This window comes from Oncorhynchus keta, chromosome 26 (genome assembly GCF_023373465.1).
Source record: "Oncorhynchus keta strain PuntledgeMale-10-30-2019 chromosome 26, Oket_V2, whole genome shotgun sequence".
Taxonomy (NCBI): Eukaryota; Metazoa; Chordata; class Actinopteri; order Salmoniformes; family Salmonidae; genus Oncorhynchus; species Oncorhynchus keta.
Window position 1 is genome coordinate 7,470,502 of NC_068446.1, and position 17,941 is coordinate 7,488,442.

The 17,941-nt window shown below is 45.2% G+C and overlaps 1 protein-coding gene across 1 annotated transcript in view; it reads right to left on the reverse strand.

The window, feature by feature from the left end:
* Positions 1-17,941, reverse strand: part of LOC118358630 (microtubule-associated serine/threonine-protein kinase 2) — a 168,284-nt gene that overhangs the window by 10,721 nt on the left and 139,622 nt on the right. The window contains 10 exon segments of the mRNA XM_052480137.1: positions 4,072-4,394; positions 4,778-4,932; positions 5,028-5,137; positions 6,512-6,736; positions 6,899-7,064; positions 11,705-11,837; positions 12,002-12,140; positions 12,482-12,690; positions 13,384-13,685; positions 16,142-16,243. Coding sequence (XP_052336097.1) covers positions 4,072-4,394; positions 4,778-4,932; positions 5,028-5,137; positions 6,512-6,736; positions 6,899-7,064; positions 11,705-11,837; positions 12,002-12,140; positions 12,482-12,690; positions 13,384-13,685; positions 16,142-16,243 — 1,864 coding nt within the window.

Genomic DNA, 17,941 nt, shown 5'->3' on the forward strand with positions numbered 1-17,941 from the left:
TGCCCCCCCACCCCACCCCCTCTTTTACGCTGCTGCTACTCTTTGGTTATTATCTCTGCATAGTCACTTTAACTCTACTACATGTACATATTACTTCAATTACCTCAACTAACCAGTGCCCCCGCACATTGACTATGTACCAGTACCCCCTGTATATAGCCTCGCTACTGTTATTTTACTGCTGCTCTTCAACTATTTGTTATTTATTTTTTACTTAACAATTATTAAAACTGTATTGTCGGTTAAGGGCTTGTAAGTAAGCATTTCGCTGTTGTATTTAGTGCATTTGACAAATAAAAATGTATTTGATTTGAACATGGGAACAATGATGCTTAAAACAAAGTGCTATGCACATAGCCTACAGATGGATGATCTGTCAACTTTCTCAGTGCCTCTTTCTCTTTTAAAAGTTTAAGTGGCTGATATTGTGCCAATGAATTGATCAATTCAAAAAATACATCAGTTAATGAATGAATGGTTCTTATTGACAATATTAGGCCATATCTAGTAGACAAGTTGAAATGTCTTCAAGCCTAGAACAGATTCCAAATCAAATCAATCTTTATTGATCACATGCACATATTTAGCAGATGTTACTGCGGGTGTAGCAATAACGGTACATTTTGAATGAGAAGATACAAATAATTAGACGGGGCAGTTTGGTAAAACTAATCCTGTCCGAATCATCCTCTGGAAAAAAACAGACATGCCCTGTTAATAATGACACAACCTGTGTGAATATGGCTTAAGTGAGTAGATAAGATGTTTCGGAACACTTCTAAATTGATCCTGATAATGCCATGCTTTTAAAAAATCATGAATTAATCATGAATAATGATAAGATAAGAGTATAAGTTGAGAGTATACAACTAAACATTTTTTGGGGGGAGGGGTATGACCTTTGTGCCTCTGTAATCCTCTCATTCATCATTATTCACGATTCATTCGTGATTATCCATAATCATGGTAGCATCCACATGATTGTAGAAGAGTATCTTAAATAAGAATTTTAAATGAGACATCTGTCTTATCTCTCCCCCTCCCATCAAAAGATGAATGCACTAAAATGAAGTCGCCCTGGATAAGAGCATCTGCCGAATGACTAAAATGGCAAATGTAGAAGTGTTCAGAAACATCTTCTATTCTTAATTACAATAAAAGTGATTCCAAAATGGCACAATTTATTATTCACCATTCAGTTTCTATTGTGAAAAATATAATCCAAAACACAACCAAAACATTTACATTTTAATCATTTATCAGACTATCCGGAACGACTTACAGGCATTCATCTTAAGACAGCGTGGTGAGCCAACCACACATCACAGTCGTAGTAAGTACATTTTTCCTCAATAGAGTAGCCATCAGCAAAGTCAGTGCTAGTAGGGAAAAAAATGTAAATGCGAGTGTTAGTTCACGAAGGGCAAGGGTCTTATTTTTCAACACTTTTTTATGGGGAGGATGCAAATGCTCCAACAAGTTTGTAGAGTCACAAGCTTGATGTAGTTAATGCATGCAAGGAATATGGGAGCCTAATATAAAAATGTAGCTTCGCTGTCCAAATACATATGGAGGGGAGTGTATATGTATATACAGTGGGGTTTGAAATTATTGACACCCTTGAGAAATATGAGCAAAAATGACAGTATAAAAATGTATTCAAATACTGAGCTATATTGTATGCTTAAACAATTGGGATATTGTTGTCACGCCCTGACCTTAAAGAGCTTTTTATGTCTCTATTTTGGTTTGGTCAGGGTGTGATTTCTATGTTCATTCTATGTTCATTTGTCTATGTTTTGTATTTCTTTGTTTCGGCCGGGTGTGGTTCTCAATCAGGGACAGCTGTCTATCGTAGTCTCTGATTGGGAACCATACTTAGGTAGCCCTTTCCCAACTGTGTTTTGTGGGTAGTTGTTTTCTGTTTAGTGTTCAGCACCTGACAGGACTGTTACGAATTCGTTTCTCACTTTGTTATTATGTTCTAGTGTTCAGTGTAAATAAAAATCATGAACACATACAACGCTGCGCTTTGGTCCGATCCCTCATGCAACGACGGACCGTTACAATTGTCATATTTTATACTCATACAATTGCTCAGAGAAAGAGATTCTGTTTGACCCAGTAATCATCTTTTTATCAAAAAGGTAGGGGTCAAAATGTACCACCCTGTATTCAATTACCATTCAATAGCTCACCTTGCAAGGATAACGGCAATGAGCCTTTTTCTATAATGTTAGAGAACACATTGGGAGGGATCCTCCATACAGAATCCTTCCTGATCCTTGGTATCCGTTGACTGCCCTCATCAATTCAAACCACTGGTTTTCAATGAGATTCAAGTCCGGAGACTGAGATGTCCATTGCAAAATAGATTTTGTGGCCAATGAACCCTTTCTTTGTGGATTCCGATATGTGCTTGTGGTTAAACTGTCTTGCTTTTGGCACTTGATCCCTGAATCCACTTGTTTAACAAGCCACACCTAATTCTCTCATTCTGAAATAAAAACATGAGTTTACAGATAGTAGTTAGTTCGTTAACTAGTTAACATTTCACACAGATTGCCAGGGTCCATTAAGCAACTAAAGCATTATAACTTGAAGAACGGCAAGGAGACAAGTGGATTCAGGGATCAAGTGTAGCAGGAGCTGGGCCTGGCTTAAGTTGGATGCCAGTAGAGGGGAAAGAAACGCCACACATTCCCCCTCTTTCAAACACAGTGGATTAAAAGGGGTGTGCCAGGCTCTCTGCCTGAAAGAGATCAGTTATGCCAACAAAGTGTAATAATGCTGGCACATGTAGATGTCCAAAGATAAAGTGTTTGTTGTGTAATAATGTGCAGTAACAAAGATATTGTTTTGTGAGTGAGGGGGGTCATTTATTGTTTTACTCAGTGAAAGTTATTTTTGCACACATGTAGCTTTGTGCACTTGATCAATGTCTACTATAATGACCACTATATAATAGAGCAAAAGTAGAATGCCTGTTTGTTTCATTCTATTTCTACTTTAAGATGTTTCTTTTCTCCAAGTGCCACATGTGTGTGTTCACAAGCGTTCTATTATGAAGGCTGTCATGGCTTACTGCACTATTAGTGTATTGTTTTTCTTCTCAAGACTTTGAGTGTCATTTGCAGTAAAGTCAAGGCAACAAATAACATTAGATTGCTTTCCTTACATTTTTTTTTAGCTGCGAGTTAGGTTCACATTAACCACTTTTTTATCTTACACACAGATCATGTAGATCCTATTCTGAAAATGAACCACATACTGTAGAGGCAAAAACATTAGTTCACAGATAGTAGTTAGTTCGTTAACTAGTTAACATTATTTCACACAGATTGCCAGGGTCCATGAAGCAACTCGCGAGTTATAACTTGAAGAATGGCAATGAGTCGTACACCAGATAATACTATAGCGAATTGGTAAGGTTACTTAGCTCATCTGATGTTGTAACGTTAGCTAGCTAGCTGTCTGACTTTATTAGCCAGCTAATTTTCAAACAATAAACTCAATTATTTGATCAGCTAAGTTGGCTAATGTTGCCCAACATTTCTCTGGCTAGCTAACGAATAACGTTAATTCGATCCAGCTACTATGGCAAGATACTTAACAATGCTAAAATGATTGATTTGTTGCACCACACTTTCTCCCTCACCTCAAACTTTCCAAATGCCAGTTGTTTTCGGATACAGCTCATGAAGTACGATTCATCACCTTCTCACCCCCGTCTCAGTGGTCAGGCTTCTCACCTACCTCTTCGCACGCTGATTCTGTAACTAGCAAATTGGTTGTCTCTTCTCTCTTAAGTATCGTGCTGCATTCTATTGTTATGTGAACGATTGGCTGAGACTTGGATACAGCCAGTATTGCTTCAAACGCTCATCACTCGTTTGCTTACAGCCAGTAGTGATCAGTAGTGATCCAATACCCCCCAAAAAAAAAAGATCTTCACGATTCACGTAGGTCACATAAACCTGAAAGGTGACTAGTTTGCATCCCTGGTCATGTGAATGTAATCAAAGCAGACACCCATCTATAGAATGAGCATATTGTTTAGCCAGTACTGACGTGTGAGTGTCGCTCTACTGAGCTGGCTGGTGATGGACCCAGGTGTGGTGGGGGACTCGACCAGTTTCAGCTCTCTCTCTATTGGGAGCTCTGGGATGGAGAGGGGCAGCTCCTCACTGCGGGGTCCCCTGACTCCCCCGGGGGTCTGGCTGAGCAGGCTGGGGCTCTTACGACTGGGGGCCACCCCTCCTTCCTCCTCCGAGGAGATGGCGAAGCGTGGCATCTCGATGATGGCGGAGCAGCAGCGTCTACGCACAGCCAGAGGAGGGCTGGAGTCACTCTCAGTGTGGGACGACTCCGAGACGGACAGACGCTTACGCAGGCTGTGGGAGGGAGACACAGGAGAGGGACGTTACAAATGCAGAACAACTAAGTTTATCGAATATAATGTTTTTCAAAAGGTTGTGTCAACTACCCTAACTAACTAAAGTGCTAGGGATTTAGAATCTATAAGGCTACAGTTCTGTTGTTGGTGATATTTCTCATTCTTACTCATATTTTTTAAACTGCATTGTTGGTTAGGGGCTAAGTAAGCATTTCACTGTAAGGTCGACACCTGTTGTATTCGGTGCATGTGACTTACAAAATTGGAGTTAATTTGATGCAAGACACAGACACCTCCTACAGTGGAAGACTTAAATAATTAGTATACATGATAGTAAATTAGGCTTTGGTTTGCTGGCCTCAGAAGAGCCCCTATACTCACATCTCAGGTGACCCCACCAGCCAGGAGCGGTCCCTGGACTTGAGCCCACTGAGGCTGTCAATGCGCTCTCCTCCCTCCTCACTGAGGCTGCGCTTGGTGGGTGGGGGGGCCCGCTTCTCCTCATGAAGGGAGAGACGCTCCATACTGCTGTACACCTGAACAGTTTTAATTACATCGAGTACATCGGAGTGATTACATTTGCAGTAGTGGCGGTTGTGTGTGAATGTGTGTATGTGTGAGCGTGGTTTACCTTGCTGAAGCGGGGCGAGCAGGAGGAGAACTGGCGCATCTCTACGTGATCGTCATCGTTAGTGTCGTCCTCATCTTCAGAGTCCATGTGGTGGTACCTGTCTGAACGGGCTGGGGGAGAGGAGAGAGGAGAGAGGGAGAGAGAGAGAGAGAGAGAGAGAGGAGAGAGAGAGAGAGAGAGAGAGAGAGAGAGAGAGAGAGAGAGAGAGAGAGAGAGAGAGAGAGAGAGAGAGAGAGAGAGAGAGAGAGAGAGAGAGAGAAAAAAAGAAGAAGAGGAAAACAAGATTAAGTTACATGACAAACTCATTTTCATGACACAGTACCCGGAGACTGGAAGATAGAATAAGCGTGTGTAGAGCAGTTCTGAAGGGTAAGCTCTATGTTGAAGTACAGCGACTGTTTAAACTGTATTCTATTATTTCAATGACTATGGAGTGTGAGTAAAGGAATAGCAGGGTAGGTTCAGGGTGTTAGTATAGGTACGTCTACAGTGCCTTTGGAAAGTATTCAGACATATTTCCACATTTTTGTTTACGTCACGGCCTTATTCTAACATTTTGTCAAGTTTTTCCCTCTTATCAATCTACACACAATACCCCATAATGACGTCACAATACCCCATAATGACGTCACAATACCCTTTGGAATGACGTCACACCCAAATGACGTTTCCACAATGACGTCACAATACCCCATAATGACATCACAATACCCCATAATGACGTCTTATCATCTACACAATACCCCAAATGACGTCACAATACCCCACAATGACGTCACAATACCCCACAATGACGTCACAATACCCCACAATGACATCACAATACCCCATAATGACGTCACAATACCCCATAATGACGTCACAATACCCCATAATGACGTTCACAATACCCCACAATGACGTCACAATACCCCACAATGACGCACAATACCCCACAATGACGTCACAATACCCCATAATGACGTCACAATACCCCATAATGACATCACAATACCCCATAATGACGTCACAATACCCCACAATGACGTCACAATACCCCATAATGACGTCACAATACCCCACAATGACGTCACAATACCCCACAATGACGTCACAATACCCCACAATGACGTCACAATACCCCACAATGACGTCACAATACCCCATAATGACGTCACAATACCCCACAATGACGTCACAATACCCCATAATGACGTCACAATACCCCATAATGACATCACAATACCCCATAATGACATCACAATACCCCATAATGACGTCACAATACCCCACAATGACGTCACAATACCCCACAATGACGTCACAATACCCCATAATGACGTCACAATACCCCATAATGACGTCACAATACCCCATAATGACAAAGCAAAAACATGACATTAATTTAATCCATTTCAGAAAATAAGGCTGCAACGTAGCAAAATGTGGAAAAGGGGAAGGGGTCTGAATACTTTCCGAATGCACCGTATATCATGTAGACTTACTGTCAAAGTAGCTGGTGTCTTCCTCTGACTCCAGCTGAGGGATGAACTCTGCCTTCTGTCTCAGCAGACTGTTCCAGTCCAGGTCATAGAAGAACCGGTGTTGCTTCACCTCGAATGCACTGCCTGTACCCAGCCTCTCCAGAGGGTTCTGTCTGAGGAGTTTACAGATGAGGTCCTGGGCATCGTTAGGAAGAGCCTCCTCCTCCTCTGGCCATATGATCTCATCTACAGAGACAGAGAGCAGAAACTGTAGTCAGATGCATTTTCCGCACATTTGTTCAGAAAACACAGCAATCACTTTTCTATTTATTTTTTTATGTCCTTTTTTTCTCCGTTAGAAATGCAGACTCCTGTGTTTAATGGGCTCCTGTTATCTCTGGGGCTCACCACTGATGACCTGTCCAAAGAGCTCCTCTGGCGTGTCTCCAAAGAAAGGGGCACAGCCCACCAGGAACTCATAGAGGATGACCCCCATGGCCCACCAGTCTACTGGCTTCCCATAGCCCTGTCTCAGGATCACCTCTGGGGCTATGTACTCTGGTGTACCACACACCTGGTAACACACACACAGGGGGGAAGGGTCAAGTATAGGCAAGGAGAGAACTGAAAACAGCACGCGTGCCTTGGAGGCTGCTGCCCTATATACATAGACTTGAAATCACTGAACACTAGTCACTTTAATAACGTTTACATATTTTGCATTACCCATCTCATATGTTTATACTGTATGTTTATTTTGTTTATACCTTCCGGAAACCTGCCTCACCCACTGTGATACGGAATCGCTATCACCTTTAATTTTTATTTTATTTTTATGACACACTCAAGAACCTCCAGACGCTAACCAGCTAACTAGCTACAAGCTATTTAGTCATTGTTAGTTTTTTTTTTTTTAAAACCTGGATAACACTCGCCAGCCCAGCTTCCCTGCCCATCCACCGCTGCCCCCTGGACACTGATCTCTTGGCTACATAGCTGACGCACGCTGGACTGTCCATTAATCACGGTACTCCATTCTGCTTGTTTGTTTTATCTGTCGACCCAGTTGCCTAGTCAACGCCATTTTACCTGCTGTTTGTTGTGCTAGCTGATTAGCCTCGCCTACTGTTTTTAGCTAGCTTTCCCAATTCAACACCTGTGATTACTGTATGCCTCGCTGTATGTCTCTCCCAAATGTCAATATGCCTTGTATACTGTTGTTCAGGTTAGTTATCATTGTTTTAGTTCACAATGGAGCCCCTAGATCCACTCTGCATACCCCTGTTACCTCCTTTGTCCCACCCCCACACATGCGGTGACCTCACCCATTACAACCAGCATGTCCAGAGATACAACCTCTCATCATCACCCAGTGCCTGGGCTTACCTCCGCTGTACCCGACCCCACCATACCCCTGTCTGCGCATTATGCCCTGAATATATTCTACCATGCCCAGAAACCTGCTCCTCTTATCCTCTGCCCCCAACGCTCTAGGCGACCAGTTTTGATAGCCTTTAGCCGCACCCTCATACTACTCCTTCTCTGTTCCGCGGGTGATGTGGAGGTAAACCCAGGCCCTGCATGTCCCCAGGTACCCTCATTTGTTGACTTCTGTGATCGAAAAAGTCTTGGTTTTATGCATGTCAACATCAGAAGCCTCCTCCCTAAGTTTGTTTTACTCACTGCTTTAGCACACTCTGCTAACCCTGATGTCCTTGCCGTGTCTGAATCCTGGCTCAGGAAGGCCACCAAAAATTCAGAGATTTCCATACCCAACTATAACATCTTCCGTCAAGATAGAACTGCCAAAGGGGCGGAGTCCCCAGTCTACTGCAGAGATAGCCTGCAAAGTAATGTCATACTTTCCAGGTCCATACCCAAACAGTTTGAACTACTAATTTTGAAAATTACTCTCTCCAGAAACAAGTCTCTCACTGTTGCCGCCTGCTACCGACCCCCGTCAGCTCCCAGCTGTGCCCTGGACACCATTTGTGAATTGATCGCCCCCATCTAGCTTCAGAGTTTGTCCTGTTAGGTGACCTAAACTGGGATATGCTTAACACCCCGGCAGTCCTACAATCTAAGCTAGATGCCCTCAATCTCACGCAAATCATCAAGGAACCCACCAGGTACAACCCTAACTCTGTAAACAAGGGCACCCTCATAGACGTCATCCTGACCAACTGGCCCTCCAAATATACCTCCGCTGTCTTCAACCAGGATCTCAGCGATCACTGCCTCATCGCCTGTATCCGCCACAGCCGCAGTCAAACGACCACCCCTCATCACTGTCAAACGCTCCCTAAAACACTTCTGTGAGCAGGCCTTTCTAATCGACCTGGCCCGTGTATCCTGGAAGGACATTGACCTCATCCCGTCAGTTGAGGATGCCTGGTCATTCTTTAAAAGTAACTTCCTCACCATTTTGGATAAGCATGCTCCGTTCAAAAAATGCAGAACCAAGAACAGATACAGCCCTTGGTTCACTCCAGACCTGACTGCCCTCGACCAGCACAAAAACATCCTGTGGCGGACTGCAATAGCATCGAATAGCCCCGTGATATGCAACTGTTCAGGGAAGTCAGGAACCAATACACGCAGTCAGTCAGGAAAGCTAAGGCCAGCTTCTTCAGGCAAAAGTTTGCATCCTGTAGCTCCAACTCCAAAAAGTTCTGGGACACTGTGAAGTCCATGGAGAACAAGAGCACCTCCTCCCAGCTGCCCACTGCACTGAGGCTAGGAAACACGGTCTCCACCGATAAATCCATGATTATCGAAAACTTCAATAAGCACTTCTCAACGGCTGGCCATGCCTTCCGCCTGGCTACTCCAACCTCGGCCAACAGCTCCGCCTCCCCGTAGTTCCTCACCCAAGCCTCTCCAGGTTCTCCTTTACCCAAATCCAGATAGCAGATGTTCTGAAAGAGCTGCAAAACATGGACCCGTACAAATCAGCTGGGCTTGACAATCTGGACCCGCTATTTCTGAAACTATCTGCCGCCATTGTCGCAACCCCTATTACCAGCCTGTTCAACCTCTCTTTCATATCGTCTGAGATCCCCAAGGATTGGAAAGCTGCCGCAGTCATCCCCCTCTTCAAAGGAGGAGACACCCTGGACCCAAACTGCTATAGACCTATATCCATCCTGCCCTGCCTATCTAAGGTCTTCAAAGCCAAGTCAACAAACAGGTCACTGACCATCTCGAATCCCACCGTACCTTCTCCGCTGTGCAATCTGGTTTCCGAGCCGGTCAATGCACCTCAGCCACACTCAAGGTACTAAATGATATCATAACCGCCATCGATAAAGACAGTACTGTGCAGCCGTCTTCATCGACCTCGCCAAGGCTTTCGACTCTGTCAATCACCAAATTCTTATCGGCAGACTCAACAGCCTCGGTTTTTTTCGGATGACTGCCTTGCCTGGTTCACCAATTACTTTGCAGACAGAGTTCAGTGTGTCAAATCAGAGGGCATGCTGTCCGGTCCTCTGGCAGTCTCTATGGGGGTGCCACAGGGTTCAATTCTCGGGCCGACTCTTTTCTCTGTATATATCAATGATGTTGCTCTTGCTGCGGGCGATTCCCTGATCCACCTCTACGCAGACGACACCATTCTATATACTTTCGGCCCGTCATTGGACACTGTGCTATCAAACCTCAAACGAGCTTCAATGCCATACAGCACTCCTTCCGTGGCCTCCAACTGCTCTTAAACGCGAGTAAAACCAAATGCATGCTTTTCAACCGATCGCTGCCTGCACCCGCATGCCCGACTAGCATCACCACCCTGGATGGTTCCAACCTTGAATATGTGGACATCTATAAGTACCTAGGTGTCTGGCTAGACTGCAAACTCTCCTTCCAGACTCACATCAAACATCTCCAATCAAAAATCAAATCCAGAGTCGGCTTTCTATTCCGCAACAAAGCCTCCTTCACTCACGCTGCCAAGCTTACCCTAGTAAAACTGACTATCCTACCGATCCTCGACTTCGGCGATGTCATCTACAAAATGGCTTCCAACACTCTACTCAGCAAACTGGATGCAGTCTATCACAGTGCCATCCGTTTTGTCACTAAAGCACCTTATACCACCCACCACTGCGACTTGTATGCTCTAGTCGGCTGGCCCTCACTACATATTCGTCGCCAGACCCACTGGCTCCAGGTCATTTACAAGTCCATGCTAGGTAAAGCTCCGCCTTATCTCAGTTCACTGGTCACGATGGCAACACCCATCCGTAGGCGCTCCAGCAGGTGTATCTCACTGATCATCCCTAAAGCCAACACCTCATTTGGCCGCCTTTCGTTCCAGTACTCTGCTGCCTGTGACTGGAACGAATTGCAAAAATCGCTGAAGTTGGAGACTTTTATCTCCCTCACCAACTTCAAACATCAGCTATCCGAGCAGCTAACCGATCGCTGCAGCTGTACATAGTCTATAGGTAAATAGCTCACCCTTTTTCACCTACCTCATTCCCATACTGTTTTTATACTGTTTTTATTTATTTACTTTTCTGCTCTTTTGCACACCAATATCTCTACCTGTACATGCCCATCTGATCATTTATCACTCCAGTGTTAATCTGCAAAATTGTATTATTCGCCTACCTCCTCATGCCTTTTGCACACATTGTATATAGACTGCCCATTTTTTTCTACTGTGTTATTGACTTGCTAATTGTTTACTCCATGTGTAACTCTGTTTGTCTGTTCACACTGCTATGCTTTATCTTGGCCAGGTCGCAGTTGCAAATGAGAACTTGTTCTCAACTAGCCTACCTGGTTAAATAAAGGTGAAATAAAAAAATAAAAAAAAATATTATATTCTATTCTACTGTATCTTAGTCTATGCCGCTCCGACATTGCTCGTCCAAATATTTATATATTCTTAATTCCATTCCTTTACTTTAGATGTGTGTGTATTGTTGTGAAACTGTTTGATACTACTTGATAGATATTACTGCACTGTTGGCACTTGAAACACAAGCATTTTGCTACACCCGCAATATCATCTAAACGTGTGCATGTGACCAATACAATTTGATTTGATACACTCTTAACGGCACAATGTTGCATTCGTTCTCATACCTGTACACATCGCCACACACTTCTGTCATACACATTGTTATACATAAAGGAAGATTGAGTGACCAGTGACAGAGTTAGGGTGTTACGTGTTGGGGCGCCAAGAGGTGTCTCTCTCTGTACCTGTTTATCCAGGAACTCCCTGGTATCCTTCTCTATGTGTCCTTCATACAGGTTGGTGGTGAGGCTCATCAGTCCGATCTTAGACAGGCCAAAGTCTGTCAGCTTGATGTGGCCCATCGAAGTGATCAGAAGACTGCAGGAAGGAAGTAGGGAAGGAGAGAGAAAGAGAGAGAGAGAGAGAGAGATGGAAGCATTGTGAGATGGTGAATAGCACTTACAGCGGGGTGAATTGCTGAAGCCCGTGAAGTATCAGAATGAAGTTGCAAGACAGATACGGCCTTCTTGTGTGTGTGTTACTTGTCCGGTTTGAGGTCTCTGTGTACGATTCCATAGTTGTGGAGGTACTCCAGTGCCAGCACGGTCTCAGCGAAGTACATGCGTGCCATGTCCACAGGCAGAGCCCCAATGTTCTTCAGCAGGGTGGCACAGTCACCACCTGCGGAGGACATAGGCAACGACAGTCAGTACACATGCACCCCCACTCACAAGCATGTGGTTGGAAGAAACGGTGTCAGTGTGTAAGGAAGAAGGGGACCGCTTCCCGATTCTACTAATTAGCTGCTCATCAGGGCCTTGATCAGCTGGATCAGGTGTGTTTGGAGCAAAAGCCTGCATAACTAGTAGCTCTCCAGGGAAAGGGTTTGCCAGCCCTGATGTATGTCAACTGTGTGAATGATCAGCTGTTACTTTCGACATACTCCATGACCGTACAGCGGTGTCCATTGTTGTTTGCTTGCTTGCTTGTGTGTTTAAATGAGCCGTATGATCAGCCCTTACCCTCCACATACTCCATGACCATACAGAGGTGTCTGCGTGTCTCGAAGGAGCAGAACATGGAGACCACGAAGGGGTTCTCAGCAAAGGTCAGGATGTCTCTCTCTACGAAGGCCTGCTGGATCTGGTTCCTCAGGATGAGGTTCTGCTTGTTGATCTTCTTCATGGCAAAACGCTGACGCGTCTCCTTGTGACGCACCAGAAACACAGCACTGCAGAGAGAAATGGTTGTGGGACAGAGGAGGGGGGGGGGGAAGAAGAGGGAAGAGGGGGAGGGGGAGGGGAGGGGGAGGGGGAGAGGGAGAAGAGGGAGAGAGGGGGGGAGGGGGAGGGAAGGGGAGGGAGGAGGGAGAGAGGGGGAGAGGGGGAGAGGGGGGGGGAGGGAGGAAGAGGGGGAGGAGAGGAGGAGGGGGGGGAGGAAGAGGGAGGGAGAGAGGAGGGGGAGGGAGAGGGAAGAAGAGGGGGAGGGAAGAGAGGGAGAGAGGGGGAGGGAAGAGGGAGAGAGGGGGAGGGAGAGGGAGGGGAGGGAAGAAGAGGGAGAGAGGGGGAGGGGGAGGAAGAAGAGGGAGAGAGGGGGAGGGAAGAAGAGGGAGAGAGGGGGGAGGGAGAGAGGGGGGGGGGGAGAGGGAAGAAGAGGGAGAGAGCGGGGAGGGGGAGAGAAGAAGAGGGAGAGAGGGGAGGGAGAGAGAGCACGAAAGAGAGAGAGAGAGAGGGAGAGACAGGGGTTAGAGAAATGGAGAGAGAGGGGTGAGAGAGAGATAGAGAAGGGGAAGAGAAGATAAATAATTAAAGGGTGGCCAACAGTGTTAGAACTATCATGATCATTATCGTCATTGTCATGGGCTAACACACCCATGGGGACGCTTCAGTCTTAATCTACTGTCTTATAAAGGTTCTGCCTTTACCCATAAGCCCCGTTGCTAATGAGCTTGATGTTCTCAAAGTCCTCCTCCCGTGGGGCCTTGGTTTTAGGGGGAGCTACAACAGGTACCGTGGCCCCTCGACTATCCACAGAGTCGTCTGTCTCTGGCGTGTCTGGGTTCCCACTGTCGTAGCTGCTCAGCTGGGCCATCTCCTCCAGGGGATCTCTGGTGAGACCCAGCTGGCTGATGATGTAGCGGGGGATGTCTGACTTGATGCCCTGGCCCTCCTTGGCATGGCCCTCTGCTGCCTCCAACAGGTGGTAGAACTCCTCCGGGTCAAACTCCTGTACACCAGGGAGAGACCGAAGGGGGAGGGGAGAGGGAGGGAAAGGAGAGGGTGGATTAGAGAAGATGGCGTTGTAATCCGCCAAAGTCATGCAGCCAATGCAATACAGGTTGGGATGTGTGTGTGTGTTCGTTTGTTTGTTTGTTGTGGCCCACTGGCTCAACCACAGCACAAATCATGAGCGCATAATCAAGAGGAGGTAATGAGAATGTACTGCAAAAAGAATCCACAACAGCACTGTACTGTACTGTAGTATGTGAACACTCCTTTATTTCCTTGTCATCTGACAAAGACTTTCTAATAATAATAATAATACATGTAATTATATAGCACTTTTCCTTACAGAGTTATCTCAAAGCTTTACTGAGGAAAAAAAGACATATATATACAATAAAAACAACATACATTTTGAATCAAGGCAGGTAAATTAGCAATATTGATGGAGATGGTGATGGAGCCGCTCTCAGATAGCCTGAGCACAAGTCTCTTTAGCGAATATTCCACTCCTTGTCATTGCCAAAGAGACTGGCCTTTCTGTCATCTTCAAATGTGAACATTCTGTCATCAATGAGCTACAGAGAACAGAGGAGTTGATCCTGATTCGATAACCCTCACAGCTGTCCTCCAATCACAGCGATTATCCAAATATTGGAATTCCATAACTTTTTTCTCTCCACAGAACACGTTGGTATGCGGTTGCTTAGCAATGTGTTTTGTTTGTCCAGACGAAACCAATCTGTCCAAAGCTGCTAGCGCACATCTAAATTCTCAAACTAAATACAGAGCAACTGCAATTCTAACCACAAAACCTCTTTGCTTTGATTTTAAGCCTCAAAATACAACAACTTGCCTAGCTAACAGCTAAATGTTTTTACATTTTTTACTTTGTTATAATTTAATTATATTTTAGAGGCTCACCATGTTGTCATGGAAAATATTAATGCTATTTCCAACAACCAATGAGCAACTCTGCCGTAAATCCAGCTGTATACAGAATGTTGAGATTGCCGAAAGGCAGTCTCTTTGGCAATGTCATGGAGTGGAAAGGAATGGAATGTTAGCTAAAAAGACCGGTGCCCAGACTAGATCTCAGATGGTCAGGGAGAGCATTCCATAGGCGAGGGGTTAGGTAGCAGAAGGCTCGGTCCCCGATAGTTCGGAGACGTGTTTCAGTAGGGAGTGGCTGGAGAGGAGAGAGTGAGGTGGCTGATGTAGGTGAGGCTCATTCCATTCAAGGCTTTAAATAAAAGCATTGGAATTTTTAGGTCGATCCTGTAGTTGACCGGTAGAGTTGAGTGGAGTTGAGCCAGGATCAGGGTGATGTGGTCAGACTTCTTGGTCCTGGTCAGAACCCTGGCAGCACTGTTCTGGATTCGACGGAGCCTCTGTAGCGATTTGGCTGGGAGGTTTCCAGCACTGGTGACCTGCTTGGTTTTCCCAATAAGCATAACCTCAGTATTGCTACTGTTCAACTGAGGGAAATTCTCATTCATCTATGCCCTCATGTCCTTTAGGGAGCTGCTGAGTTTTGCTAGGGAAGAGATGGAGTCCAGTTTTGTGTTAATGTAGACCTGGGTATTGTTAGCGTAGCAGTGGAAGTTGATGTTGTAATCGTGGAGGATTTAGCAGAGGGAGCATGTAAATTAAAAACAGGATAGGCCCCAGGACTGACCCCTGTGGGACACCGCATGTGACTGCAGACTCCTCCGATCTGGACTTGCAGATATGTATTCTACCACCCAGTGTACCCCCACCACCACCTCTCTCCAAGCTGTGTGTATGTCCATTTGTAAAAACCCATCTCTTGTGTTGTCACAGGATCGGCTGCATGTGATTAGTCAAAAATACAGACGTGAGCAACGTGGCAGCCTCTCCCTCTCTCCACCCCCCTCTCTGTCATTCCCTCTCTACCTCCCAGCTCCAGAGAGAGTGATGAGGTGGAGGGATGGTTCCAGCTGCTTAGCTATGGAGGAGGAGAAGGGAGTGATGAAGCACCGGATAGGCCACCCCACTGCCCTCTCCCTAGCTGGGCAGAGAGCAGCCGCATGCTTGGGCTGCTTGAGAAATGGAGCTGGGTGGCTGGATGGATGGGAGGGAGCTCCTATGGGTGATACATAAAGTATGTGCTGTAGGCTGTTGCACGTGCAGTGCATCTGCCTCTAAGGACAGATGACAATAATAATAATGGTTGAGTTGTCACACGATTAGGAGTAATTGGCTAGGTGGCTTATTAACTCTAGGGAGAAAATGACTGTCTTTTGCAAATAGGAACCCATTTATGAGAAAAATAAGAAAATGTATTTTTTGTGTCATCTTGAAAACCGTGACATAGACATTCATCGTCTATCTCCCTCCGGTAAGCACTTAGGTGTGAGATGTTCATTCATTTGAAGGAAGCATTGTTGGGAAAGCACCTCCGATAATTCCCCGTCTCCCCCCTCTCGTTCCTCTTACCAGACATTCCAGCAGGCGTGCCGGCCGAGCGATGACGATCATCAGCTTCCTCACCAGCTGGGTCACAAATGTGACTTCCACACTCTCAGAGCGCTCGTGAGCCTAGACACAGAGAGGAGAGAAGAAGAGTTAGAAAGTACACTGGTAGTATGAAACCATCAGTACTACTTGCCGCAATAGGCAGTCACCTCAGAGGTACATGGGGGGAAAGATAGACTGGTGTTAGTCTATACATGATCAGAAAGGTAGTTTATACACAATCAGTAGTATATAATCAATTCTACATCAACCAGACTTGGTTTTTTGTATCAAAACAGCTTCACCTATCTGTCCATTTTAATAGATGACACAGGAAAGAGGGTGAAAAGATACATGCAGTCGATACACTCCATTATACGGGTGGGTCTAAATGATTGGTTAAAACCGCATTCCAGCCGGTGTCTATTACACAAGTTAACACTGGCTAAATTTATGACGTTAAAATGCCTATTTACTCTGTTCCATCTGACTGCTCAATCCACTGTCTCATCAACCCAGCCAGGCACTTTTTAAACTTGATCTCCACTATAAAAAGCATCTAGACCTTAACTCACATGTCTTTTAGACTAACATTTCGTTTTCAAAAGCGGATATTTGTATAAAACTTGTGTCACGCCTTGGTCTTAGTATGTTGTGTTTTCTTTCTTTATTTGGTCAGGCCAGGGTGTGACATGGGTTATTGTGGTGTGTTTTTTGTCTTGGGGTTTTGTGGGGTGTCTTATTAGTCTATGGCTGCCTGAGGCGGTTCTCAATCAGAGTCAGGTGATTATCGTTGTCTCTGATTGGGAGCCATATTTAGGCAGCCATATTCTGTGAGTGTTTCGTGGGTGATTGTTCCTGTCTTTGTGTTTGCACCAGATAGGGCTGTTTCGGTTTTCACTTTTCTTTATTTTGTAGTTTCCGCTTGTATTGTTTTTTCCTTCATTAAAATGATATCATGAATCATCATCACGCTGCATTTTGGTCCGATCCTTGTTCCACCTCTCCATCAGAGGAGGAGATAGAAGAACGCCGTTACACCTTGCTGTCTGTCTCTCCGACATTTGCAACATTGTTTCAATATTCACATTCGATCTCCCGCTGTCCCATAGTAATGAACTTGTCGTTGGACAAACACAGTCAGAGTTTCTCAGCCAGTTGAAATCGTGAATCAGCTGGCACCATTTTTATGGATATATACAAAGAAAGGTCAATTGAAAAAAGGTGAGATGAAATGAAGTGCAGCTGGTTTGCGGTCTTTCCAGCTTCAGTTTGAAAATATTGTGTCAGATGTGTTGTTGGCTAGCTCCTCTGAACCACAGTGTCCTGATGAAAGAGCACATTCTCTACGCCAGGCGAAATCGCGCCTCATTAGCTCACTGTTATGGATGTGTCCAAATCAATGTCATTGGAAAACAGCCTAAACAATTGGAAATGCCATCACAATGTTGTTATTCTGGCTGCAATGTTTGACGTGACTGTAAGTTAGCCGTAGTTGGCTGGCTAGCAAGCGAGAGATAAGAACGTTGCCAGTCAGTATGGCAATAGAACATTTAGAACAAACTACTGGGTCGCGTCCATAGGTACCAGAACAAAAAGACAGAACGATTGGGTCGGGTCTCTGGTGTAACGCTCGTCGTTAAATGAAGACCAAGGTGCAGCGTGGTAGGCGTACATTTTCTTTTCATTTGAAATGTTCCACCAAAACGAATAAACAACTCAACGAACATAAAGCTAGGAGTGCAAACACATGCAACAACCAAAGACAAGATACCACAACAG